The sequence below is a fragment of the Sorex araneus genome, chromosome X, assembly GCF_027595985.1.
Source record: "Sorex araneus isolate mSorAra2 chromosome X, mSorAra2.pri, whole genome shotgun sequence".
Taxonomy (NCBI): Eukaryota; Metazoa; Chordata; class Mammalia; order Eulipotyphla; family Soricidae; genus Sorex; species Sorex araneus.
The window spans coordinates 105,119,151-105,147,070 of NC_073313.1; the positions used below are offsets into that span (position 1 = coordinate 105,119,151).

The 27,920-nt window shown below is 43.4% G+C and overlaps 1 protein-coding gene across 4 annotated transcripts in view; it reads left to right on the forward strand.

Moving 5' to 3' along the window:
* LOC101541861 (NACHT, LRR and PYD domains-containing protein 12-like) overlaps nucleotides 1-27,920 on the forward strand; it is a 56,940-nt gene that overhangs the window by 23,701 nt on the left and 5,319 nt on the right. For 3 of the 4 annotated variants that reach the window (XM_055121667.1, XM_055121668.1, XM_055121669.1), the window contains exons 3-9: nucleotides 3,128-3,170; nucleotides 4,307-4,351; nucleotides 8,636-10,289; nucleotides 11,881-11,943; nucleotides 23,645-23,815; nucleotides 23,924-24,094; nucleotides 26,190-26,369. In XM_055121667.1, the coding sequence (XP_054977642.1) occupies nucleotides 3,146-3,170; nucleotides 4,307-4,351; nucleotides 8,636-10,289; nucleotides 11,881-11,943; nucleotides 23,645-23,815; nucleotides 23,924-24,094; nucleotides 26,190-26,369 (2,309 nt within the window). In that variant the 5' untranslated portion in view covers nucleotides 3,128-3,145. The remainder of the gene's footprint in view (nucleotides 1-3,127; nucleotides 3,171-4,306; nucleotides 4,352-8,635; nucleotides 10,290-11,880; nucleotides 11,944-23,644; nucleotides 23,816-23,923; nucleotides 24,095-26,189; nucleotides 26,370-27,920) is intronic. The other variant, XM_055121670.1, reaches the window with a different exon arrangement.

Sequence of the window (27,920 nt, forward strand, 5' to 3'; positions counted from 1 at the left end):
GCTCTTTCTCATATAAATCTATGTGCTCCTAAGCAGGAAATACCTGATTTCTTCAATTAAACTATAATTGTCATAGAAATTATTCATTCCCAATATACAAGACAGATGTAATATATTTAATATATATTGCATACACATTTGGCAATCATTTCTGTAATGAGAACTTTTTGTTTTCTACCATTACCAGGGACTGGAAAGGAGGAGGAGATGACCATTAGTGTGGTTTTTTTGGTTTGTCCGTTTTGTTTTATTTTTTGTTTGTTTGGGGGGCCACTGGTGGTGGTCAGGGCAACACTCTGTCTGGTCTTGTGCTCCTGGGTCACTCCTGATGGTGCCAAGGATAGAAAGCTGCTGTAAGCAAGGCAAGCACCTTATCCCCAAAACTTTGTCTCTGACTCCTGTATATTTGTATATTTGAATAGAAACTACAAATATTTGCACACAAGATATTTGATAGTTTTGTTTGTTTTGTTTTATGATGCTGGAGAACAAACCCAGGGCCTCACACATGTGAGGCATTTGTTTTACTACTGATCCTGTCTCTGGTTCCTTTAATGAGAACTTTTTATTTCATTTGGGTTTCTTGGCCACACTGGTCAGTGTTTGGGGGACCATGTGGTACGGAGATAGAACCAGGGCTTTCCACATGCAAACCATGTAGTCCTGCACTTGAGTAATCTTTCTGATTCTGAAATGAGAACTCTTAAGATATTCTCTTTTACTAACTTTAAAAAAATGTGGCATTGATAATTACAGTCATATGCTGTGTGTATTACACTTCAGTGGTTTATTTTTTCTCTAGATACTGGATGTAGATCTATATACATATAGACCTGTGAAATATATATATATATATATATATACAGATGTGTCTGTTTTAAAATTTATTAATTCATTGATGGACACTCAGTTTTTTTCATATACTGGCTACTATAAATAATGCTGAACTAAATATGGTAATGCATATATCTTTGTTAAATTAGTGCTTTCATGTTATTTGGATAAATTCCAGAAATGGAGTTGCTATATAATGTAGTAATTAAATTTTCATTTTTTGAGGATCTTCCATAACATTTTCCGTAGTCACTGCAGCAATTTACATTTATACCAGTAGTACACAATGGCTCCCTTTCCTACACATCCTTGTTAACCTTAACCATTGGGAAATTAACACAAAGATGCCTAGAAATTTACTGGAGGAGCAGAAGGAGCAAAATCTTACTCAAGGACCATAGGTAGATAGTCATAGAAACAGTTCTTACATCCTGATTTTTTTCAGGTTACAATATTCTAGTTGCTGATTTCATTCTTCCTTGACCAATAGCAGCACAAATATGTCACAAAGGAACACAGTCCTTATTAATTTTTATTTTTCTTGCTGTTGTTTTGGAGCTACATCCTGTGGTGCTCAGGCATACTCTTGGCTCTCTGTGCTCAGGAATCACTCTTGGTGGGCTCACAGGACTATATGGGGTACCCGGAATCAAATACCGTTCAGCTACATGCAACACAAATACCTTACCTGCTCTACTATCCCTCCGGTCCATGTACAGTCATTCTTATCTCAATTTATCTTATCTCAATTATTTATTTATCTTAATTATTTATCTTATTTATTTATCTTATCTCAATTATTTATCACCTAAATCCTATTTCTTAGCAATCCAATTTAAAACCCAATATGGTGAATTTGATACTTCCCATATGTTTACTCCTCAAAAGTTAAGTTTATTTTTTTCCTTTAAGGATTTTTTTTAATTGATTTTTGACCCCCATCAAAAAATGTGGAGAAGTAATGAACATAAACTTCCTCAAAAAAGAAATACAAATTGCCAAACATGAAAAAGTGCTCCGCATCGCTAATCATCAGGGAGATGCAAATCAAAACAACAATGAGATGTCATCTCACACCAAAGAGCCTGGCACAATTTCAAAAGAACAAAAGCAACCAGTGTTAGCATGCATGTGAGGAAAAAGAGACACTCTTTCACTGTTGGTGGGAATGCCCACTGGTCCAGCCTTTTTGGAAAACAATATGGGCATTCCTTCAAAAACTAGAAGTTGAGCTTATATATGATCCCACAATAATACTTCTGGGAATATATCCTGAGGGTGCAAAAAAAATCCAGTAGAAATGACATCTGCACCTGTTTGTTCATTGCAGCACTGTTCACAATAGCCAGAATCTGGAAACAACCCGAGTGGCCAAAAACAGATGACTGGTTAAAGAAACTTTGGTACATCTACACAATGGAATACTATACAGCTGTTAGGAGAGATGAAGTCATGAAATTTGCTTATAAGTGGATGGACATGGAGAGTATCATGCTAAGTGAAATGAGTCAGAAAGAAAGGGTCAGACAGACATAGAATGACTGCACTCATTTGTGGAAGATAAATAACACAATATGAGACTGACACTCAAGGACATTAGACACAAGGACCAGGAATATTGTCCCATAGTTGGAAGCCTGTTTCATGCGCTGGGGGAGAAGGCAGCTGGAATAGAAAAATGAATCATTCAAGATGGGAGATGTGTGCTGAAAGTAGATAAAGGACCAAATGTGATAACCTCTCAGTATCTGTATTGCAAACCATAATGTCAAACAGTAGAGAGAGAGAGTATGGGGGAAATTGTCTGCTACAGAGGCAGGGGGAGGGTTGAAAACGGGGGGTATACTGGGGACATGGTGGTGGAGAATGTGCACTGGTGGAGGGATGGGTGTTTGATCATTGAAACTCAAATATGAAAGCTTTGTAACTATCTCACAGTGATTCAATAAAAAAAGTTAAATTCCTAACTAGTAAATAATAGAAAGGGACTGTGACTGACAAAATTATTCATGGTTGAGATTCAGGTATACAGTATTTTGGCACCATTCCCATTATTGGTGTCAACTTCTGTCCACCAGTGTATTTGAGTGCATTTATTCCTTTTTAAGTGTTTTCTCTTCAAGTTGAAGTCTTCATAGCATCCCCCAAGTTCCAGACCAGTTATTTGCTTAGTTGCTGAGCCATTTGCTTCTTCATTTTTCTCTGTACTGCTTTAAGTGATCAGACATACTTGAGATACCTTTTCACTGTGAACTTTCACAGCTCTAACTATCCTTTCTATTTTGTATTACAGTCTTCCTGATTTGCCAAAATGAATGATCTGAAAGAAGGAGAAGGTATAGAACCTGTTTCTACTTCACTGTCTGAAGAAAAGAGTAAGAAATTAATTGGGGTTGTAGAGATAAGTAGATGGTTTAAGGCACTTGCCTTGCATGTGGCCAATTCCAGTTCAATCATCAGCACCAGGAGCAGCTCCTGGACACTGCCGTGCATGGCCTAACACCCTGCCCTGAAAATAACAGAGTTTTGGGAATTCAGTGATCCAACTCCAAACCCATCACCAGTGCCAGTGTCCCTCCACAATGATCCAAGGTTTTATACTCTCTTTGTATATGTATTTGAATGTAAGTCACTGTATCTTTTAGTTAGCATCAGCAATGCCTTAGTTTCCATGAATAACAAGAGAAGCAGTAGTCATCAGACTACTCCAGTGAAAAAGCCAAATACCAGATACAGCATTTCAGGTAGTGTATATCCCTTATATTCATGCCTAAAACTTTCTCTATCAATTACTTTGATGAAAATTCTTACATTCCAAATATGAGTATGTAGGAAATTCTTATGTTTTACTTTTTGATGGATATAAGATAAAAAATACTTTTGTCAGCAAGCTAGAATAGATATAAGGTGACATAAGTTCTGAATTGTGTTTCTGTTTGGTGAACAGTGAAACAGAATGACAGTAACAGTATGGCTTGGAGTCAGAGAGATAGTACAGCTCAAAAGATAGTATGTGGCTGATGGTGCCCCAAGCACTGTAGCACTGTATCACTGTCATCCCATTGCTCATTGATTTGCTCGAGCGGGCATCAGTAACGTCTCCATTGTGAGACTTGTTGTTTCTGTTTTTTGGCAAATTGAATATGCCACGGGGAGCTTGCCAGGCTCTGCCATCCGGGCAGGATACTCTTGGTAGCTTGCTGGGCTCTCTGAGAGGGGCAGAGGAATAGAACCCGGGTCGGCCGCGTGCAAGGCAAACGCCCTACCCATTGCACTATCGCTCCAGCCCCCGGAGCATTACCAGGAGTGATATCTTTACATAGATCCAGGTGTAAGCTCTGAGCACCACTGGGTATGGCCCCCAAACCAAAAACAAAACCGAAAAATGTATGGCTCTATCTCTGTATACTTCATGTTTTGGTATGAAGGTATATTTGTGATGCTATTAATTCCAGTTCTTTTCTTTCCACAGATGACTCAAATCCTCTGGCTTCACTTTCATGGGAGGAGCTTGCAGGTCTTTTATATTTTGTTCTCTTTTTCAGGGGGGAATGTTGTCTTCCATCTGTAACCTGATTTCTCATCTCCACTCTTCAAATTTCTTCCTCCATATTTTCTGGGACAACAATCAGTGATTTTTTTTTTACATGAACCTTCCAATTATTATAAAAATTAGGACACCTGTATCCTATATAGTAGATATTTGAATACTCACTAATAGTAATGATCAACCAGATGTTAGATAAGTGTTGCTGAAGTAGAATCAGATGTTACATAAAGGTTGTTAAAATAGAACAGTTTGCTCTGAAATAATCTCTATGCATGTCAACAATTACAACTAGTCAAATCCAGTCCGTGGCTTGTTTTTGTAAACAATCTTTTACTGCAGAAGAGTCATATTCATTCTTTAATATTTTGTCCATGGCTACTTTTGCGGTTAAATGACAGAATTGAGTAACTGTGCAAAGATGCCACAAAAAAACATAAACTACTTAAGTTTTGCAGAGGGTCCGAACAAAAGTACAGCAGGTAGGCACTTGCCTTGCACATGGCCAAACTGGGTTCAATATCTGACATTCCATATGGTCTCCTGAGCTCCGTCAGAAATAATTCCTGAGTGTAGTTGCAGGAGTAATTCCTGAACGTTACTGGGTGTACCCCCTGAAAAAACACACCAAAAATTAGTTTTAGAATAAACCTTTGCCAATCCATATCCATAGTATCCTCCAAATAGTAATCTTCAGCTTACTATTTGGGAGTTTATAACTTTGCTTTTATGGAGTCAATGATGACCATAAAATGCTGGGTCAAAGGTTTGGGCCACACCTGGTGATTCTTGAGGCTTACTCCTGATGTTGCACAGTGAACCATATATGGTGCAGGGTTCCGCACCATATATTGAACTGGGTTCCGCTGCATGCAAGTCAAGCACCTTAAAGTCCTCTACTATCTCTCTGATCCCATAAATGAATGTTTTAAAATAACTGCAGGACATCTCAGGACATTTTATTGCCTATTATGCAGTTAGAAGTACAAATAAGGAATCAGGGGTGCATTCTTGTCACCTTATTTCACCGTAGAACAGTTTTTCCAAAAATTTCCTATTAATATCCTGAAAAAGTGTTATAAAGAACACTCATTTGGGAAATGTTGGCATAGGCATTCACTTGACAGAAGTTTTAACTTGAAAACTGATTCATTGGGTTACTCTTTTTATGTGCAAGAGGTGCAATAGTTTCATAGTATAGTACAGCACATAGACTGTGGCTTTAGAGCAAGCTGAATCTTAAGTCTCTTCTAATTTTTGATTTACAAATCTTGGACAAATTGCCAAATGATGAAAGCAGGTACAAATAGAGTGTAGTGCAAAAAAAAAACAAGACAAAACCTCTTGTTTAAAAAGTATCGGGGAACTTTTACATCAACCACAGTACATCACTCCACTAAGCATGGATCCTTCTGAATATGAGACCTATGTACTGAGTGTACTCAGGAACCTGTCACCCTGGATAGAAGTTTCCATTGACTCAATTTAAAAATATGGGGGACAAAGAAATAGTAGAAAGGGTAAGGTTCTTGCCTTATAGGTCCCCGAGCCCCACCAGTAGTGATCCCTGAGCACAGAGCCGGGAGTAAGCCCTGAGCACAACTGGATGTGGCTTCAAAGCAAAATAAATTTGTATAGTACTTGTTACATAGGAGCACTGGAGAATTCTATTATCATGAATGCATATAAGGGCCTAGTGCAGTGTATGGAACATAGTAGCACTGTAGCACTGTCATCCTGTTATTCATCGGTTTGCTCGAGCGGGCACCAGTAACATCTCCAGTGTGAGACTTGTTGTTACTGTTTTTGGATATCGAATATGCAATGGGTAGCTTGCCAGGCTCTGTCGCGCAGGCGGGATACTCTCGGTAGCTTGAAGGGCTCTCCGAGAGGGACGGAGAAATCGAAGATGGGTCAGCCATGCACAAGAGAAACACCCTACACGCTGTGCTATCCCTCCAGTCCATGAAAAATAACAGGTCTTTAAATTTTATTTCTTGTTTTATTTTTAATTTGGGTCACAGCTCAGAGGCTATTCCTGTCTATGCTAAAAAGTGACCCCTGGCAATACCCAGGGTACTTTATGCAGTGCCAGGGATTTAACCTGGGTTGACCACACAGAAAAGCAAATGCCTTAATCCCTGTATATCTCTCCAGCCCGATAAAGAGCTTGTTTTAAATTCAAGAACATTTGGGGCCAAGGAAATAGTAGAGTATCTAGATGCTTGCCTTGTATGGCAGCCCACCCAGGTTCCATCTCTGGCACCACATATATCCAAGAATCCCAGGAATGATCTCTGAGTGCAGAATCAGAGTAATCCCTGAATACCACCAGCTGTGGCTCAAAAACAAATATATAAATTCAAGAACATTTATAGTCAAAAGTAATACAGATTTATTGAATTCATAGTTTGGCACCATACTAGGTGTTTAGGGGTAGTATGAAGAATACAGATAAGTTCCCTGCCATGACAGATAATTATTTAGTGAGGAAGACAAATAATAAAAAATTAAGATGATTATAAATTATGTGTGCTATGGAGAGAACATAGGGTACTGGTAAAGTGAATAGTAGAGACAACTAACTTTGTTTTTCATTTTTATCTTTTATTGAGATTCTTTAGTTTACAACGCTATTAATAAATGTTTCTCATGCACATCCAACACCAGTGTAACCAATGTAAACCCTCCTTCTCCCAAGAACCCCAGCACCACTTTCTCTCACTTCCCCCCACCAATTCAGTTGCGTGGATCAGTTCTCCCATTATATTGACTTCAGCCCCTTGCTGCTACCTTGCTGCATATCTTTAAGTGCCACATATGAGATACGTCATTCAGTATCTATCCCTTTCTTTTTAACTTCATGCAGCATGATATCCTCTAGTTTCATTCATGTTGCTGAAAGTTATATATATAATTTTGTTCTTTCTTAGAGCTGTATAGTATTCCAGAAGACTGAGTTTAGAGTGGTCAGACAATCTGCTTCTAGAACAGTAATGTTTGCTGAGCTCTCCATGGGCAGATCAGAAGGAAAAGTGTTCTTGGCAGAGAATGTAGATAGAGAAAAGACCCTTAAGTGGGGGAGAACAAAGCATCTGTGAGAAACTAGAAGTAGTCAGTATGGCTTTTGTGTAGGGGATAAGAAGAACAGTAACAACTGAGATGAAGAGGTCAGATAGTATAGAGGTTAAACTTTTTTACCTTGCATGCAGCCAACGCTGGCCCTGCGCATGGTTCCCAGTACCAACTGGAACAATGCTGAGTGACTTCCCTGAGCACAGAGTTTAGAGTCACCCTGTAGCATTGCTGGCCCAAAGCACCCATCATTGAGACTGGGGAGTAGGAGAAAAGAAAGTGTAAAGGATAGTAGATACAAGGGCCAGGAGGATTGCCCCATAGCTGGAAGCCTGCTTCATGAGCAGAGGAGAGAAGGCAGATGGAATAGAGAAGGGATCACTAAGAAAATGATGGCTGGAGGAACCAGTTGGGATGGGAGATGCATGCCGAAAGTAGATAATGGACCAAACATGATAACCTCTCAGTGTCTGTGTTGCAAACCATAATGGCCAAAAGTAGAGAGTATGGGGAATATTGTCTGCCATAGAGGCAGGGGGAGGGTGGGAATGGGGGGTATACCCAAGATACTGGTGGAGGGATGGGTGTTTGATCATTGTGAGATTGTAACCCAAACATGAAAGCTTGTAACTATCTCACAGTGATTCAATAAATAAAATTTTAAAAATTTTTTAAAAAAGAAAAGATAGTGTAGATATGTTACACCATTACAGAAGAGAAGGCCTTGGGACCTTTAAACTAAGCAAGATAAAAAAAAATTGAAAGGTTGTTTTGTTTAATTTTCTACATGATCTAATTAGGATTATAGAAGATCACATTGGCTGCTGTATGGAGGGGAGGTGTGGTCTCTTTCAGCCGTCCAGGAAAGCGTTAATACTGACTTAAACCTGGGTGGTGCACTGGAATGAATTAAAGACTTGATTTGGATGGATAAATAATAAGTCTTACTAACCATTGGGTGTGGTGGAATGAAGGGAAAGGGTGCCACCATTAAATGTACAGCGAGGGTTTTTCTTGGGGTCAGAGTGTGATTACAGGATAGAAATCTAGAACTCAGTTTGAGATCTAAAATTGGGGAGCCTTGGAGACAGTAAGTGGAGTTGGCAGTGGTGACAGTACCGTGGTTAACATGTTTGCATAGGATTCTGTGATTACTAACTCTTGGTGTTACCTTAGCAGATTACCGAGAAGAATATAAAAATTATCTCAAAGAAAAATACCTGAAACTAGGAGATGATCAAGGTTATCAGCATGGCAAGTATATAGATTCACAACAACTTATTGTAAAGGACTATATTGTAGCGGAAATGAAAGAGTGTGGAATTCCTCAAGAAGATCAGTTTATTGAGCTGAAGCATGTCTTTGATCCTGATGATGAGGGCTTCAGCTCGTCCCCAACAGTATTGCTCCAGGGATATGCTGGAAGCGGGAAAACAGCCGCAGTGCACAAGTTTCTGTTTGACTGGGCAGAAGGAAGGGTTACTCCAGGCAGGTTTGATTTTATCATCTACATAAACTGCAGAGAACTAAACCCTAGTGCTCACCTCAGTGCTGCTGACCTGATCACTAACACTTTCAAAGAGCTGGATGGGCCTATCTTGGACATTGTTCTGATGTACCCAGAGAAGCTTCTATTCATTTTTGACGAATTTCCTCAGCTGCAGCACCCAGTAGGTGAAGAGGAAGAGAATGTCTATGCTGATCCCCAGAAGAAAGAGCCAGTTGACACCCTCTTATGTAATTTTCTGAGGAAACTAGTCTTTCCTGAATCTGCTCTCATGATCACTGCTCGGTTTTCAGTCATGAAGCAGTTCCAGTCTCTGTTAAATGATCTTCTCCTGGCAGAAGTCCTATGGTTTACAGAGGATGAAAAGAAATCATATTTTTTAAATCAGTTTTCAGATGCCGATACAGCAATGAGTATCTTTTGTAATCTGCAAGAAAGTGAAGGCCTTGACATTTTGTCTTCTCTTCCTATTGTGTCCTGGATGGTGTGCCATGTTCTGCCAGGAGAGGATGACAAGATGTTTACGAGATCACTTCAGACTGTGACAGATGTGTATGTGTTTTACTTTTCCAAGTGCCTCCAAACCCTTCCAGACATCTTGATGTGTAAGGGACAAAGTTGTCTGTGGGGTCTTTGCTCTCTGGCTGCGGAGGGACTGCAGAAGCACCAGGTTCTGTTTGACATTAGTGACCTCAGAAGACACGGGATTGAAGATTTTGACACCACTGGCACATTTCTCAGTCACTTTTTGGAGAAATCCAAAGATGATGCCAATATCTACACTTTCCTTCACTTCAGTTTTCAGGAGTTCTTAGCTGCTGTGTTCTATGCACTGCAGAATGACAGCGATGGTACGATTTTTAATCAAATGGAAGAAATGCAAGATTTATTCTGGTATGGAAAAGGGTTTTCATCATTAACCATAAAGTTCTTATTTGGCCTCTTACATAAAGAGAATGAAAAGGCTGTAGAAATCACTTTTGGACAAAAAATCTTTGAAGGACTTCTAGAGGAGTTACTGCAGTGGACTGAGAGAGAAATAAAAATAACATCTTTTGGGTATCAGGTTGAGCCCATGGACTTGTTTCACTGTTTGTATGAGCTGCAGGAAGATGACTGTGTGAAAAGGCTAATCTGCGATTTAAAGTCCATCGTCCTGTACCAACCTACTTATACAAAAATGGACATTCTGGCTCTGTCATTCTGTGTTAAGAACAGCACCAATGAACTGTCGGTGTCTCTGAAATGTCAGCACCTACTTGGATTTAAGGAGGAAAAAGATGATTCAGCCCTATCTCCCATGGCACCAGATTTGACAGTTACTGAGTGAGTATATTCACATATTTTCTTTGTTGTTTTGTCTCTAAGAAATGCTGAGCCTACTTGTTTATTCCAATTAGTCAGGTTACATTATCACTTTCAGCATTATCATTGTATAAAATGAATAAGGGGCAAAATGATATATAAGCAGCAGGTGAGTCACTCACTTTGCATGCAGCTGACACAGGTTTGATTCCCAACACTGCATATAGTCACCTGGGATCTGCCAGAAGTGATCCCTGGGCACGTAGCTAAAAGTAAGCCCTGAGCACCACCAGGTCTGGCCCCTCAAACGAAATAATGGAAAAGAATTATCTCTCCTTCCTATACTTCATCTTTTTCTGAACTATATTTCACGTATTAAACACTGGCATAGATAGAGGGAAGGCTGATATTTTGGAGCACTCTGTGCCGGGTATAGTGTTAGCAACTCTGTACATATACATATGTGTATTAGTCATATACCTCTGTGAATGTGCTTTATAACTGTAGTTGTGGTCATAGACATCATCAAGAAAATTATTGAGAACTCTGCCATTCTGGTGTCAATGACTGTTATGAAAAGTTTGTAAACCAAACATTCAACTGGTTTTCATTCTCTCTTACCTATCCTTTAACAATGAGGCCCCAGAGACTCTTGGTTTACAAGGGGCAGACTCACACTCCTGAATGGCTATAAAGCCTGGACCCCATCCACCAGATTATTTAACCTTTTTAGGTTAAGGGCTGAAGTTCAAAGAGGCTTAGGTAAGCCACATATATATGCGGTTCTAATGGTTCTTGCCCAGTTCCAAAAACTCAGTAGTTGAGTATTCTTCACTGTTACTGCATTTATGAGACATCTTAAGCTTTCCTTGAAATTTAACCCAAACAACTCCTTTCCTGTTTGTGTTGACTAAGTGAACTCTCCCCTAATTCTCAACTGTCATTAATTATGTTAGTGCTGACAAGAGTCAGTAATATTGTAAAAGTGATTTGAGCTAGTCACTTGAAATACACTATCTGCCCTGGGTATAGGATAAAATAATTTTAATTTTCTTGCCTCAATACCTGGCCCTTAGTAACGTAACTTTGAAGCTGGACAGATTTGAGAACTGACTTCAGTTTTTTCCTTCCCCATGTGACCTTGTGAAAATTGCTTATTTATGTGTGTGGTGGGGTAAATTTCCATATTACAAAATAGGCTAATTCCGCTTGAGGTTTGTGGGAAGAAGTTAGTATGGTAACAGAGTCCTTTTACTTAAAATCTTGTTTTGCCAGTCCAGGTTCAATTCCCAGCACTGCATGTGATCCCTGAGTACTACAAGGGATCACTCCCGAGAACAGAGCCAGAAGTAGCTACTGAGTCCACTGTGACCCAAAACCAAAAATAATGGGGACAGAGAGATAGTATAGGGTAAGACACTTGTCTTGCACATGGCTGACCATTATTCAGTCCCCCAACACTGCATATGTCCCCCCTTAAATGGTCCTCTGAGCACTACCAAGAGTGATCCCTTAACAAAGTCAGAAGTATACCCTGAGAATACCCAAGTGTGATCCAATAAAACGAAAAAAAAAAGTTCTAAATTTTTCTTTTCTTTCTTATTTCTTTCAGGTCACCACTACATTTTCTTTGCCAAACAATGCTAACTTCGTGCTGTAAAGTCCGAGAACTGAAGTAAGTTGCCCCCGCTTTAAATTTTTATATATTCACAGGTCAAAACTGAGTAGCTGGGTGACTGGAGGGATAGAAGAGTGGGTAGGGTGTTTGCCTTGCATGTGGCTGACCTGAGTTCAATTTCTGTTACCACATATGGTTCCCTGAGTACCTCTAGATGTCACCCCTGAGTGTGGAGCTGGGATTAGGCCCTGAGCACAGCCAGGTACTCACCCCCCCAAAAAAAAGGGCTGAGTGGCTGGAGGGGCCAGAGTGATAGCTCAATAGGCTCTGTATCCAAGAACATGAGGTTGGATCCCAGGGACTGCATGGTCCCCAAAGCTCCATCAAGTATAGCCCCCCCAAACTCAAAAGCAAAAACAAAGAAAAAACTGCACAAAAAACACTGGCTGGAAAGTACACTCTTTGCTGATCACAAGAATATGAAATATAATTTATTACTCAACTTTTATATAGCGAAGAACCAAATCAGTATGACCTATGCTAGATGGGTCATATTGGAGTCAGGCAAGAATCCTGCCAGACCCTCTTGCCTCTTTCCTTTTTGTTGTGCTGCTTTTGCTGGAAAAGTGGGTAACCAGCTGTAACACATAAGACATTTGAGCCCACTGCTTCTCCTTACCCTATTCCTCCCTTCCTTTTCCCTTCAAGATTCCCATTGTTCTGACCTTGGTTTCTTTCTGTTGAGGCCTATCCCACTCCAGGTAGCTTGATACTGGTTTGCTCTCCCTTCTCCTCCCATCCCTTACAGGTATTCCTCAAAATGCCACCACTCAGAAGCCTCCGCCCCTGTCCTGACAATCTATTCTAACTCCTAAGCATCTTGTCTGCTTGTCTTTCCATGCCAGGAATACACAGGCAAGAGCCCCTTGGTCTCCCACAACCTTACCCCATAGGATAGAATCTTCCCTCCCTCCTCTCCTGTCACAGAAGAGGTTGCCATCCCAAACCCAAAGCAAGAAATTCACATCGTAGTTTTAAAATTTCACAAAATTTTATTTTAATTCAAACAGCACACAAGACAGAAACTTCCTAAATTTATTCTACCCTAACCCCGTACCCTTTGCCTGCACATCCCTAATCCACAATCCTGGTCCCAACTCTTCCGAGGTGCAAGGCTTTATTAAATGTCTTGATACACCATTTTCTGGTGCTTATTCAAATATAATTCTGCAACGTAAGGCATACATGAATCTACAATATACGAAGAAATTTTGTGGCTTTTATTTCACACACAAAACAAACCAAATGACATCGATGTGACTCCATTTCAAAAACTTTAGGGCTCAAACAGCACAGCAACCATCAGGCCCTCACACTGAGCTGACCGGCCTAGTTTGAGGAGAGCCACTGAGAGTGTACACTGGGCCCCCCAGGACTGTTTGGGAGGCCTTTCCCAAACAGAAATTGATGTTTTCCATTGTGAACAAAGTAGTGGATATGCCTCCAATATGCAGGAGAACCTCATTCTTGCACATCTTACGTTTCCATTCTATTCAACTGTCTCCTTTCCCATGGGAAATTCAAGACTCTTCTCTCAACACTATTCGCTTCCCTTCACAACCAGAAGCCTTCCATGGGGAGCCTTCCTTGTGATGACTCACTCTTCATTCCACCTCCATCACACTTTCCTGTTTGTCCACTCCTTTGGCTTCAGCCCCTTCCCCACACAGATGTTAAAGCTCAAAGTACTTACCAGCAGGATAAACACTTTTTACCTCCTATTTTAGTGCTCAACCCTCAACCCTTTCAGTTTTAAAAATGTGTTCTCTTGCCAACTGTGATCTTCTTGTTCTGATTTACTATGGACTACACTGCCTGGAATGTTCCCAACCAGAGTCAAGTGCAGTAGACGAGTGACCATATCTGTAATTATTTTTGCTTGTCACCACTGGGGTTGCTGGGATGGGGAATGGTCTACAAACATATAGTAGACAGAGACCAGTAATTCTGCTAAATATCCTAGTTTACAGGCTGGCCTGCTGTAACAAAGTACAATTCAATGCCAAGTGTCATTAATGCTGAGATTGGGAGCTGGAGCAATAGCTTAACAGCTTGATTGCATGCTTTGCATGAAAGAGACCTGGGTTTTTGCCTCATTACTATAGTGCCTGCACTTCAAAAACAATTGCCAAGCACAGAGCAGGAGTAGCCTCTGAAGACCACCGGGTAAGGCTAAAATACCTCAAAACAAAAAGAGGAATGCTAAGATAGGGAAATCTCACAATAGAAATATATACAAGCACAAGAACATTTCTGTTGAGGACAAAGGAGGCCTGTGGCCCCTAGTCTTTGGGAAAAGTGTCCACGCTTGCCCCAACAAGAAATAGTTCAATGTCAAGATCAGCTACTGCAGAGATGTCACAGACCATCACATCTTCTCTAGGTTACCAGGCTCTGGGTGATCACAGGGCTCCTCCAGCTGTTCACCACTTTAGTTCTGATGTTGACTTCTCACCATCTTCAACCTGCAGGCTAAACCATATGTTTAGTTTCCTTAAACAATGCCTACTCAGCAAGGGGTATGTATGACGTGGGGATCCCAGAGGAGGAAATATTCAAACCATCCCCCCACTGAGCCCACACCCTCAGGAAATTGATGTTCCAGTGAATGTGTACTAGTTCACATTTCTGAATCCACCAAGAGAGTCTTTTAGCCAAATTACCAACCCCCACATTTGCCACTTGCTGTCTTGGTGGCAGAAGAACCCTCTGGATAACCCAACACTGCGCAGTGTCCTAAACCAGCAAATACTTTGGACATTATCAGTGGCTGACTCACCTGCTTGGCAGTGACATGACTTCTCTGTTGAGATCAATTTCTAGTTGTCTGGACCAGATTGGAGCAGATTCTCCAGTGGCTCGTCGTGATGCTGAAGAGCCGTGGCTTGTTTGCAGGCATCCTTTCTAAAAAGCCTTGAGTGGTTCCCTTAAGGGTGGCAAACTCTGTTTTTTAAGTATGGGGTTAGACTTTCAGGCTTGTTTTGACTGTTTTTCATGCCAGAAACTCACTTAGAATGTCCATATCATGTCCATATCATGCCTGGAAATTTGTTATCACTGCTCCCCATCGTTCACTGAGGCACCTCCTCAGACAGCTGCAATGATGGCCTGTGGTTTGCAAGGGCTCTTCTGATGCCAATTTCTGGCTTGGAAATAATCTGATTTCCCAGAACAGGAACCCACTCAAGTTAACTTAAAAGGAAAAGGAGTTATTCACACAACAGCAGAAAGTGGAAGAGTGACCATTCTCCACATCTATGGAGTCCCAGGATCAACCAGTCATTGCTTTTCAAAGTTTGTGTATCTGCTCCCTGGAACCTCATCCTGGGATGAGAGGTGCTATTTTTGGCTTAGCTTCTTTATAGTTTTGACCTTAGTTCCAGCTCCCTGTGATCCAAGACCACTCTGATATGAAATAGGCCTTTGTTCAGATTCTCCATGAGTGGAATGTGTCTGGCTCAGGATAGGCCAGATGCACAACCCTGCCCCCATCATCTAAAGCCTAGGTGGGGGAATGATGTCTTACTATTTGCATGGCTGTCAAGGGCGGAAATAAAGGCTCAACAGTGGGGCTGGAGAGAGTACAGTGGGTAAGGCACTTGTATGCAGCCAACCTGGTTTCAATCTTCACCACCATCCCAACCTCTCCAGCAGTGATCCCTGAACTCAGAGCCAGGTGGCCCTCCAAACAAAGCAAAGAATAAACAAAAAGAGCTGCAACAATCCTGAGCTACTAAATATTGATGCTCTCGAACACAATACAGTCAATAAAATAATTCCTCCCCCTCCCCCAATATCCCACTCACCCCTCCTTCTTCTCTCCCTCTCCTCTTTCCCTCTGAAAATAAATTCCCTTTGGGATATATCTCCATGTTGCTTTCAATTTCTGGATTCACTAGTGGCTGTGTAGCCAGATGCCCCTCCCACAGAGGTAGCAAACTTCTCTGTGTGAAAAATTCACAGCTTTACACCAGGGGCAGTTCCAATTCCTGCGCCTGTTAAATGTTGGGGTTCTTCTCTGATGATGGGGATTGTAATCTTTCCTCTCTCTCTGGGACTGTGGAGGGTCTTTCCCTTGAGCCTCCTTATAAGACAATGGAGGGATGTCACTGGACCGCCAGGGGAAAGCTGTCTGAGGTATAGCTTCCGCTACCTGGACTGTTGGTGGAGATAACGATGAATCTGCTGGGAATGAGTTTAAAGGGATTGAGTATGAGTATGTAAATGAAGCTGGGAGCTGGATAGGAAGGGATGACCGGGAGTTTCTGGACTCTGGCTTCTGCGTCCCAGAGAAAGAAAACTGGCTTGAGTCCAGTGAAACAAGTTCTTCTTCACCTCCAGAGCTGTGATTATTCTTGGAGTTGTAACCCATTTCTCTACCCACCTTACCCATCTTTACCTCCTGTAAATGACCCTCCTGTCTTTTTCCTGAAGCTCTGACAGGTGTGGAGGTAGCTGTAGTCACCAAGTCAAACTTCTCAGATTCCCTTTTCCTGGCCCCATAGGCAGGAACCAGGTCTGGTTTCTCTGTGATCCTCTCCCCAGAAAGCCGCATCCCATGGAGAAGAGTGGGTAGGGCTGACCTACTCTCTGGGGATGAGGATAGAGTGGGGATGAGGCCAAGGCCTTGACTGAAGGAGGAACCAGGGCTGAGGCTTTGGCCTGGACCAAGGACAAGGCTGGAATTGGGGTTCAAGATGGGGCCAGAGCCTAGGACAGAACCTGGGCCGAGGCTAGGGCTGCATTGGAAGTTGGGTTCCAGGCCAGGGCCAGCACCAAAGCTGGAGCTAGGTCTTAGGAGGCCGCAGAAACAAGGGCCAGAATCGAGGTGGGGACAGTGGCAGGGGTGGGGACTGAGGCCAGGACAAAAGACAGAGCTGGGGCCTGGACCGAGACTGGGGCTTGGGCCAAGACTGGAACCTTGGCTGCCCAGGTTTCTGGGGTCTCCAGGGCCAGGACAGGGACTGGGCCAGAAAACCTGGGCAGAGCCCTGTCTAGATAACTTTACTGCACTGAGGAACTTCAACCTCAAGAGTTCCCACTCTTTCTGCACCTCTGCCAGGTTGGCCTGGGCCAGGTGCAACCGGAAGGCTGCTTCCTTACGCTCTATCTCTCGCTGTATGGTGAGCTGTTGCAGGTCTGAAGCGAAGGTCTGAGCAGCCAACTTATGTATTTTAGCACAGTTGTGCAACCATTTCACTCTGTTCTGGTGTAACTCACTCTGCCTTTGGGCAAAGCGCACGGCCAAAGCCAGGCTGCCCCAGGCACAAGCCTCCTTGGCCTCATTGGGCACCAACTTGTCTTCTAGGATGACTTGAAGCTTGTCCTCTATCTGCTCCCATGACAAGGCTATATTTTTAAGGTAGAACTGGGGACCACTCACATGCTGGGCCATCTTCTCATTGATAAAGTCCACTATTATGCCATGGTGGAAACCAAGATAAGGGTCCTCTGGTTTCAAGGCCATTGTGGAGAACGTACAAGCTTTTGTGGGCTGCACCAGCTCTGCAGGAAAGAATCAAATTAGTTGTGTTTCCCTTATCCCTTCAGGCCCTCCTATCCACTCCCCGCTCTGGTCCTCGCATCTGTTCCCCCCTGGGGAATAACCTCTGTACCTACAGGCACTCCCATCCACAGTACTTCAAGCCTTACCAACCTCTCCCCATTCATACACTGCCATCCACTCCCCTTTCACTCCCCTCTAGACCATCCCATTCTCCCCCTAACCCCAGTAAGGCACTCCAATCCTCTTCCCCTCGGACCCTCCCATCTTTCCCCGCTCAGGTAATCCCATCCTCACCCCATAAAGCCCTCCCATCCTCTCCAGCCTCAGGTCCTCCATCCTCTCCCTTGGGCCCTCCAATCCTCTCCCCACTCAGGCCCTATGATATTCTCCACCCCCAGGCTCTCTATCTTTACCCCATCAAGCCCCATCTTTACCCTATCCTCTGGAACTCCCATCCTCTCAACCCTCAGCACCCTTCCAATCTCTCCCCCTTGGGCCCTCCCATCCTCTTACCTGTCAACCCCCCATTCACTTGCCCTCAGGCCCTCTATCTTCTCTCCCTTCTGGCTTTCCCAAAATCTCTGCCCTCAGAAGCACCTATCTTCTCCCCCCATCAGTCCTTCCATCCTCTTTCACCAAGAGCCCTCCCATCTCCCCTTTTAGACTCTCCCCACCAATTTTCCCCCTGTGGTCTTCCCATCCTCTCCATCAGGCCCAGCCATCCTCTCCCCCATCCAGGCCCACCAACCTCTCACCCCTGGGCCTCCATCCTCTCCCTTCTTCGGCCCTCCCAGCCTCTCCCCCATTTGGATTTCCAATCCTCTTCCCCCACAGGCTCCTCCCATATTTCCTACCATTCTGTCCCCCTCAAGTCATCTCAGTCTCTCCCTGCTCGCGCCTGTCACAACCTCTCCCTTCTCAGGCCTGCCCCATCTTCTCCCTATATTGGACATTCATCCGCTCCTACCTCATGACCTCAATCCTTGCTTTCCCCTCCCCACCTTGGACCTTCCCATGCTCTCCTGGACCCTCAGGTCCTCCCAACCATTTCCCCCCATGGACCTCCCATCCTCTCCCCCTTTTCAGGTCCTCCATCATCTCCCTCCTCAGACTCTCCCAACCACTCCCACCTTGGGCCTTCCCATCCTCTCCCACCCTTGGTGCTCCCATCATTGTCCCTCAGGTTCTCCCAATCACTCCCCGCTCATGTCCTAACATTCTTCACCCTCTCCAGATATCCCTTTTTCTCCACTCAACCCTCCAATCCCCTGTCCTGCCTCAGGCCCTCCCATCCTCTCTCTGTTCGGGTCCTCCCAACCTGTCCCCACTCAGACTCTCTTCTCCTCTCATCTTTCAGGTCCCTTGCATGCCCCCGCTTCAGGCACTCCCATCCTCACTCTCCTTAGGCCACTCCCTCCATTGGGACCTTCCATCTTCTCCCCCTTCGGGTCCTCCCATTCTCTCTCCCGAGAAGCTCCCATCCTTTCTCCCCTCCAGCCCCAGCCCCCACTTTCAGGCCCTCCACACCCCTCATACTCTTCCCCACTCAGGCCCTCCCATCCAATTCCCGTAAGGCCCTCACATCCTCTCCCGCCTTTGATGCATCCCATTCTCTACTCTCAGGCCCTGCCATCCTCTTCACCCAGGGCCCTCCAATTCTCTCTGCCCACATTTCTCTCCCACCTCCCCCTAAGACCCTCTCAAACTCCCCTTTCTCAAGCCTTCCCATCCTCTTTCCCCTCAGACCCTTTACTATCCTCCCCCTCAGGCCTTTCATCCTCTCCCCGATTGAGCCCTCCCAAGATCACCCCTCTCAGGCCCTCCCAACCTCTTCCCACTCAAGGCGCCTCCATAACCTCCCCCCTCAGACCCTTCATACTCTTCCTCCTCAAGCCCTCCATCCTGCCCTGCCTCAGGGCCTCCCATCACCCAGGGCCCTCTTTTCTGCCCCCTCAGGCTTCCCTCCCCTCCCCTCTCTTGAGCCCTCCCATCAGCTCCCTCCTCAAGTCCTCCCAATTTCTCTCGCTTCAAACCAACTCCATACTTACCCCTCTCGGCCTTTTATACCCTCCTGCCACAGGTCCTCCAGCTTTTCCACCATTCGTCCCAAACAACCTCTTCCCCCTTGGGCCTTCCCACGCTATCCCCTGGGCTATGCGATACCCCCAGCCCTCTTGTACTCTTCCATCCTCTCCTCTGTAGGCCCTCCATTTGCTTCCCCCCTTAGGCCCTCTCTTCCTCTTCCCCATCAGAAACTCCCCTCTTAGCCACAGAGACCCACTTTCACACCCTACACTGCCGCCCAGAGTCCTCACCTCTCCAGCCTCAGTCAAAGGGTAGGCCTATTACATCCCAAGGAGGGACAAGTTCTAAGCAAGTGGTTACCTTTCTCGCTCTAAGCCCTCTGCACTGCGGAGGACTTGAGATGAACCTTCACCTCGCCAAGGTTTTGAGAAGCCCGGAGATGAAGCCTTGCCTCCGTGAACTCTCACGGAGCTCGAAGATGAAGCCAAACCCCCTTGAACTCTCGCAAAGCTGGAGACAAAGCCAAGCCATGTTGAGCTCTCGCGAGGCCTAAAGACAAAGCCTCATCTCGTTGAACTCTCGCGAGGCCTGGAGAAAAAGCTTCATCTCCTTGAAATCTCGTGTAGCCCGGAGACAAAGCCTCACTTCCTTGAACTCGTGGGAAGCCTGGAGACAAAGCCTCGGCTCCTTGAATTCTCGCGATGTTTGGAGACAAAGCCTCACTTCCTTGAACTCGTGGGAAGCCTGGAGACAAAGCCTCATCTCCTCGAATTCTCGTGTAGCCCTGAGACGAAGCTGTGCCTCCTTGAACTCTCGCGAGGCCCGGAGACAAAGCTTCATCTCCTCGAAATCTCGTGTAGCTCGGAGATGAAGCTTCGCCTCCTTGAACTCGCGCGAAGCCTGGAGACAAAGCCTCGTCTCCTTGAATTCTTGCGATGCTCGGAGACAAAGCTTTGTCTCTTCTAACTCTCGGGAAGCCTAAAGACGAAGCCTTTTTTTTTTTTTTTTTGCTTTCTGGGTCACACCCGGTGATGCACACGGGTTGCTCTTGGCTGTGCACTCAGGAACCACTCCTGGCGGTTGCTCAGGGGACCATAGGGGATGCTGGGAAACGAACCCTGGTCAGCTATGTGCAAGGCAAACGCCCCACCCGCTGTACTATCACCCCAGTCCAGCCTCGCCTCCGTGAACTCTTGTGACTCCAGGAGACAAAGCCTCGCCTCCTTGGACTCTCACCAACCCTGGAGACGGAGCCTCGTCTCGTCAAACTCTCGGGAATCCAGGAGATGAAGCCTCGCCTCCTTTAACTCTCGCAAAGCCCAGCGTCTCCCCGAACTCTCGCGGATCTAGGAGACGAAGCCTGATCTCCTTGAACTCCCGCGAAGCCCGGAGATGAAGCCTCGTCTCGTCGAACTCTCGTTGAATCCAGGAGACAAAACCTCGTCTCCTTGAACTATCGCGAGATCCGGAGACAAAGCCTTGTCTTGTCGAACTCGTGCGAATCCAGGAGACGAAACCTCGCCTCCTTGAACTCTCGCGAAGCCTGCTGGAGACGAAGCCTCGTTTTGCCGACTCTCGCGATTCAGGAGACAAAGTCTCGCCTCCTTGAACTCTCGCGATGTCCGGAAACGAAGGCTCGCCTGCTTGAACTCTCGTGAACCTTGGAGATAAAGCCTATCTCCTTGAACTCTCGGGAAGCCCAGAGACGAAGCCTCATCTCGGCGAATTCTTGCGACACCTGGAGACAAAGTCAAACCTCGTCGAACTCTCACGAAGCTTTGAGAGGAATCCTCTGATAGAAGTCTTGAAAGGAAGCCCATGGGGTCATTCAAATTTCCATAACCTGTTGGGAGGTGAGGAAAATCTGGGGAAAGCTCCTCCCCTCAGATTTAAGGGAATCCTCTACCATGTTTAGAGTAACTGAATGAGTGTAATAGGACGAGAGGTGGTCAGAAAATATTTAGGAGCAAGGAATCTAAAATATTCCTCGCCATTTACAAAATGTCCCACCTCCCCATCATAATGGTTTGTCCCACACCAAGGTTCCCGCTGCTTCCTAAATTGGTTGTAGAAGCCTTGAGTTCCTCTTGGAGAAAGAAGATGGAGTTAGAGAAATGGTTTTCACATAGGCGCCCAGAAACTAATACTGTGGCTAACCTAAATGGTCATAAATCTTGATTATTTTAAGCCTCACCTCATTCCTATCACCTAGTTCAGTTCTTGCTTTCATTTCTTTCCTGGGTCATTTTGGTTGCTCTTGAAAAGCGAAGCCCTGAGACGAAGCCTCACTGCGTCTCACTTTTAAACCTTTAATGGTGGAGCTGGAGAAATGGTACAGCAAGTAGGGCTTTTGCTTTGCATGCAACCCCCACCCCCATGTTCAATCTCTGGCATTCCACATGGTCTTGGGAGCACAGCCTGGAGTGATTACTGAATAAAGAAGCCAGGAGTAACTCCTGAGCATCACGGGGGGTTGGGGGAACCTAAAACCAAACCAAACCCCACCCAAATAAACCTTTAATGACTTCTTGAGGTGTACAGGAAAAAGTAGACCATCTGGACGTATCTCAAATATCGCAGATTGAGTCTGGGGGGCGGGTAGGAGGTGGGGGCATGGCCATCCGTGTTCGGGGTTTATTCCAGGCTCTGAACTCAGCGATTATTCCTGGTTGGTCAGATCCATATGGGATTCTGGAGATCAAACTCGAGTTGGCCATGTGCAATTAGTGTTCTAACTAGCTGTGCTACTTCTCTGTCCTCAGATATATCTTACTTTGTGACATATATGGTTGAATGGCAAAGTTGCAAAGTTAACAAGTGCTTTAAATGTTCCAATTTTGAAAAATGTACACATTGTGTGTTTGCCTATGTTTTATGAATTTGGACAAAGGATTGGGAGGAAGAAGACTGTTAATTTTGTCAGTTTCTGGGAGGTGGAATTGGAAATGAAGTTGCAAAAATGTTTTATCTTTTTAGATTGCATCTCTGTACTACAGAGAGCACTCAAGTCTGTATGATGTGAACATAAATTTAAATTTATATAAAATTTTAATAATGGTTATTTTTGGTAGGATTACAGTACTTTAGGGGGAAAACTATTTACATTTTTCTAGTCTAAAGATTTATAATAAACATTCTTTTATAAATAAAATCAAACAATTACTTCTGCTATTGTAAATAACATTGTACAACCTAAAAAGTAAATGTCTCTTTATAGTCGTACCCTTTTCCCACCACAATGCTTATTCATGGTAATTGTTGTATGCATATCTTCACTAAAATAAGTCTTTTAAGATACTGAATTTCACTGCGTAATCATTGTCATCACATAATCATCATACCCTGTTTTAAAGTAGTCCAGCATCAAACCCCTGCTCATAATGGTCACACCCCACTTTTTTGCAAAAATAAATAAATGGCATAAAATCTGTGATGGTTTTGCAGTGAAATGAGGCTGCCATCGCAAAGAACTGGCAGCTCCTCAAATGAAGCTTCCTTTCACCGCCTAGCATATACCAGGCTGCTTCATCAGCAAATAGCCACTTAGTTTGTTTTTCTTTCCGCCTGCATTCTCAACTATTAAACTTCTAGTTTCTATTCCCTTTCATAGCACTGCTGAAGAGTTTTTCCCTTTCATTAAACAATATTATGTTTTTTTTTTCTTTTGGGGGTGGTGGTGCTGGGCCACACCTGATGGTGCTCAGGAGCTATACCTGGCTCTGGATTTAGGAGTTACCCATAGCAGATTTGGCAAAACCATATATGGTGTTAGAGATTGAACTGGACTTGTCTGCATGCAAGGTAAACACCTTAACCCATGTCCTATTTCTCTAGTTCCTTTTTTTGAAGGAGTGTTAAGTTGATCTTGATTTCCCCAAAGCACTCCAAGCTAGTGTGAATTGTACCTCCTTGTCTGTGTCACAGGCTTGTGCATGACAGGTAAGGTGTTACACTTTTACACTGTATTAGAATCTATGATTTTCTAATCTCCCCCATTAACTGGGCATCCCTGAGTGCAGGGTAGGGGTTCAGTTTCCAAGTTTTCACTCAATAAACTAATTCTGGGATAAACAGAAAGAGTTTCTTCCATTAGTAAGGTACAGCCAGGTTATCTTTTACAGAGAGTCCTACTTTCTTTCATATCTGAAATGTGTTTTCTCCACACAGACTGATTTTCTGCCACTTCACATATTCATATGGTAAAGACCTTGCTTCAGTATTGGAAACTAGCCAGTGTCTGGCAGAATTGGAATTTACAAAATGTACCCTGGAAGATTCAGCAATGCAATTTTTGTGTGGAGGATATAAACAGTCTAATTCTTCCTTGCAGATAGTAAGGTAACACAGCAAATTTGTTGTTTGTATATATGTGGCTTTTGTCAGTTTCTGTTTTTGCGATGGGAGAATATGATTGAGTTATTGAGGCCATTCTTTTGTTCCCTGAAGAATGTACCGATGCCTTATCTCTACTGCTTCTTGTGGAATGCTAGCGGCTTTTGTCAGCAGAAGTGAGTGGCTCACAGAGTTGGAACTGAGTGAGACAAAACTGGAAGTTACAGCTTTGAAATTGCTCTTTGAAGGCTTAAAAGCTCCCACTTGCAAATTGCAGAAGTTCAGGTAAGTTTTGACTTAGTTTCCATATTGCAAGAAAAAAGTTTAAAGCACGTATGTAACTAAAGATGGATGTCAGTTGATCAAAACACATTTTGAGAATCACAGGAGAGAAAGAATAAGAGGAAAAGCCTGAAGTTGTTCCTCTGTAGCTAGTTTAAGATGACCATTTCATTGAAAATGGCATTAACATCAATGACAGTAGCTTACAGAGCAATAATGTGTGTTATTTTCTTTAATTTGCACAACAGCTCTGAGAGGTTTCTCAAATTAATTTCTTTGAGCAATAAGGGTATGAGATCCAGCAACATAATACTAAAAAACATGGCAAAGGTGCATTTTAAAACTTAATGTGTCTAATTTCAAAGTCCATTATAAAATTATGAATTGAAAATTTTACCACATGTGTATTGGTGAGGCTCTACGGAGAAACAAAACTAATAGATTGTGTGCAAATTTATAGTGAGATTTATTTTAAGGAATTGGCTCATGAGGATTAAGGTAGCTCTCAAGTCCAAGTTCTGCAGGTTTGGTTAGCAGATTGGAAGCATAGGAAAATGAGATTATACCTTTCAATTAATTGGGAGAGGTCCACCCTCATTATCGAAAGTAATCTATTTTATGTACTTATATATTTATTTTTGTTTCGGGGCCACACCTGGCAGTGCTCAGGGTTTATTCCTAGTTCTGCACTCAGGAATCACTCCTGGTAGTGCTTGCAGGACCATATGGGGTTTCAGGGATCAAACACAGGTTGGTTGCATGCAAGGCAAACACACTACCCATTGTACTGTTGTTCTAGACCCAAGTAATATACTTTGTCCAAAGTTTACTAATTTGAACATTAATCTCATCTAAAAAAATTATAAGTTTGACCAACTTTCTGGGTGCCAATATTTAGTTTCCTAAGGCAAAATTTCTTGAGCATTAAAACTTTCTAAAAGTTTCTCTGCAGCTTTCTTTTCAGAAGAGCTCTATTTGAAATATATAAATTGCAAGGACCCAAGAGATAATGAGTTAAGGCTCTCACCTTGAACATTGCCAAACCTGGTCCAGTTCCTGGTATCACATATGATCTCTCAAGCACTGCCAGGAGTGATCCCTGAGCACAGATCCAGAAGTAATCCCCAAACACTGATGGGTGTGGTGTGGTTCAAAATAAAACAAAAAGAATAATATAAAATGCATAAATTGCATGTTCTTCTGAGACTTCTTCACAACTGAGTTTAGAGTATTGTAACTAGAAAAAATTGAGGACTCAAGGCTGTAGCATATACCATAGAAATTCTTGAAAGTGAGAGAAAAATAACTCGATGGGGAAGAGATTCAATGAATTGTATTATTTAATATGTATAAGCAAAGATCTGTTGAAACAACTCCCCATACCGAAGAAGAAATATTAAATGGATGACGGTAGTAGACTGAGTCTTTAATAATTTTTATATAAGAAGAAAGGAAGGGGTGGAGAGATATTACAAAGGGTAGAATGTTTGCTTTGCATGTGACCAACCCGATTCAGTCCTCAGCACCCCATGTAATCCCCTGAGCATCATCACCAGGGCTGATTCCTGAGCTCAGAGCCAGGAGTAAGACCTGAATAGAACCAGTGTGGCCCTCTCCCTCCCAAAACCTAAAAAAGGAAAAGGTAGGATCTTTTAACTGTAAAATGCATTAAATGGGATTATAATATTTTTCTTTGACATTTGACTTCTAAGATTTTATTTTATTTTGTTTTTGCAGTGCTAGGGATTGAACTCAGGTATGCACACCGCATGGGCTTTGCCACTGAGTCATATCCCCAGTGCCATTTGAAAGAAGATGAGACAAATTTGCTAGATTCATACATGGAGTTAAAATGAGGCTAGATCATGCTATTTCCTACCAACTCTTTTCATTTCAGGGGTAGTCAATAGTGAGTCCTGACTGGGGGACCATATTATTGTGGGAATGTTGTAGAGGTCACTCCCATGGGTGTGAGAGGACTGTTACATAATCAAGGTTGGGATCTTATATGGATTTTTCTTTATGCTCATGATACGGCACGATGAACAGAATGATAAGGCAGCTATTTCTGTCTTTGTTCTTTTTCCTTTCTCTTCAGCTTGAGTGGCAGCCTTCATCCTGAGACCTCAGAGACTGTTTGCGAGTATCTCTCATCTGTTCTCATTTGCAACACCTATCTCATTGAGCTGAACCTCAGTGAAAACCCCCTGGGGGACACAGCAGTGAAACATCTTTGTGAGGGTCTCAGACACCCCAACTGCAGTATAGAAATATTAGAGTAAGTTTCATTTTAGGACTGTGGAATTTGTTCAATGCCTGTTCTATCCAGGATCTATACTTGAGGCTTACGAGAAGTTATTTCACCTTGTCTATGTGCATATGTTTTTGTGTTTTGTTTTTGGATCACACAAACTGGTGCTCAGGGCTTACTCCCTGCTCTTCATTGAGATCACTCTTGGTGGTCTTGGGGACCATATAGCTTGCCATGGGTAGAACCCAGATCAACCATGTGCAAGGCAAACACCTTTCTCACTGTATTATCTCTCCAGCTCTGAAGTTATTTTACCATGTCTACACCTCACAAAAACACATGATTTCGGTTTTTGTAGCTTCATTATATGGAATCTGAGGGTTCTGGGCAAAAAAATGACATGTGGGAGGTCACACCTCTAAGAAGTATTATTTGATATGAGTCAAAAAATCTGTCTCCAAATCTCATGCACTTTCTAGTACATGACAGTTCTGTGTGATTACAAGTATGACATTAATTAAATATGAAACCCTGAGGTCAGAGAGATAGCACAATGGATAAGGCACTTTCCTTGCATGTAGCCAACCTGGTTCAATCCCCTGCACCGCATATGGTCCCCTTATTCCTGCCAGGAGTGATCTCTGATCATTGCTGCGTGTGATCTTAAAATAATAACAACAACTAAACGATGTCTGTAAAGCAGTATTTTTTGTAACTTTTTTTTAAAAAAATTTAATTTTGGAGCTGGAGAGATAGCACAACGGGTAGGGCGTTTGCCTTGCACGCGGCCAACCCGGGTTCAAATCCCAGCATCCCATATGGTCCCCTGAGCACAGCCAGGGGTAATTCCTGAGTGCAGAGCCAGGAGTAACCCCTGTGCATCGCCAGGTGTGACCCAAAAAGCAAAAAAAAAAATTTAATTTTATTTATTTTTTTGACAATGATACAGTGATTATTTTTATTTTAATGAATCATCATGAGATACATTTACAGTAAATGTAATTGCAGTAAATACATTTACAGTAAAAAGTTTCATGATTGTGTTTCAGTCAAACAATGTTCAAGTATTGGGAGCGGGAGTGATAGCACAGCGGGTAGGGCGTTTGCCTTGCACGCAGCCGACCCGTGTTCGATTCCCAGTATGCCATGTGGTCCCCTGAGCACCGCCAGGGGTAATTCCTGAGTGCAGAGCCAAGAGTAACCCCTGTGCATCGCCGGGTGTGACCCAAAAAGAAAAAAAAACAATGTTCAAGTATCTATCCCTCCACCTGTGCCCATTCTCTAGCACCAATGTTCCCAGTATCCCTCCCCCTAGCCCTACCCCTCCCCACCTCCTGCCTCTGTGGTAGGCACAATCCCTCTTTCTCTGTCCTTCTGGGTGTTACTCCTTTTACCACTCTTTATTGAGGCTCAAGATTTGATATGTTGCATTTTTTAATTTATTCTTTTATTGAATCACCATGTGGAAAGTTAATGCTCGAACACCATCCGTTCACCAGTGCACATATTCCACCACCAAGAATCACAGTATACCTCCCCCTTCCCTCCCACCTCCCCAGCCCCCCACCCCGCATGTGT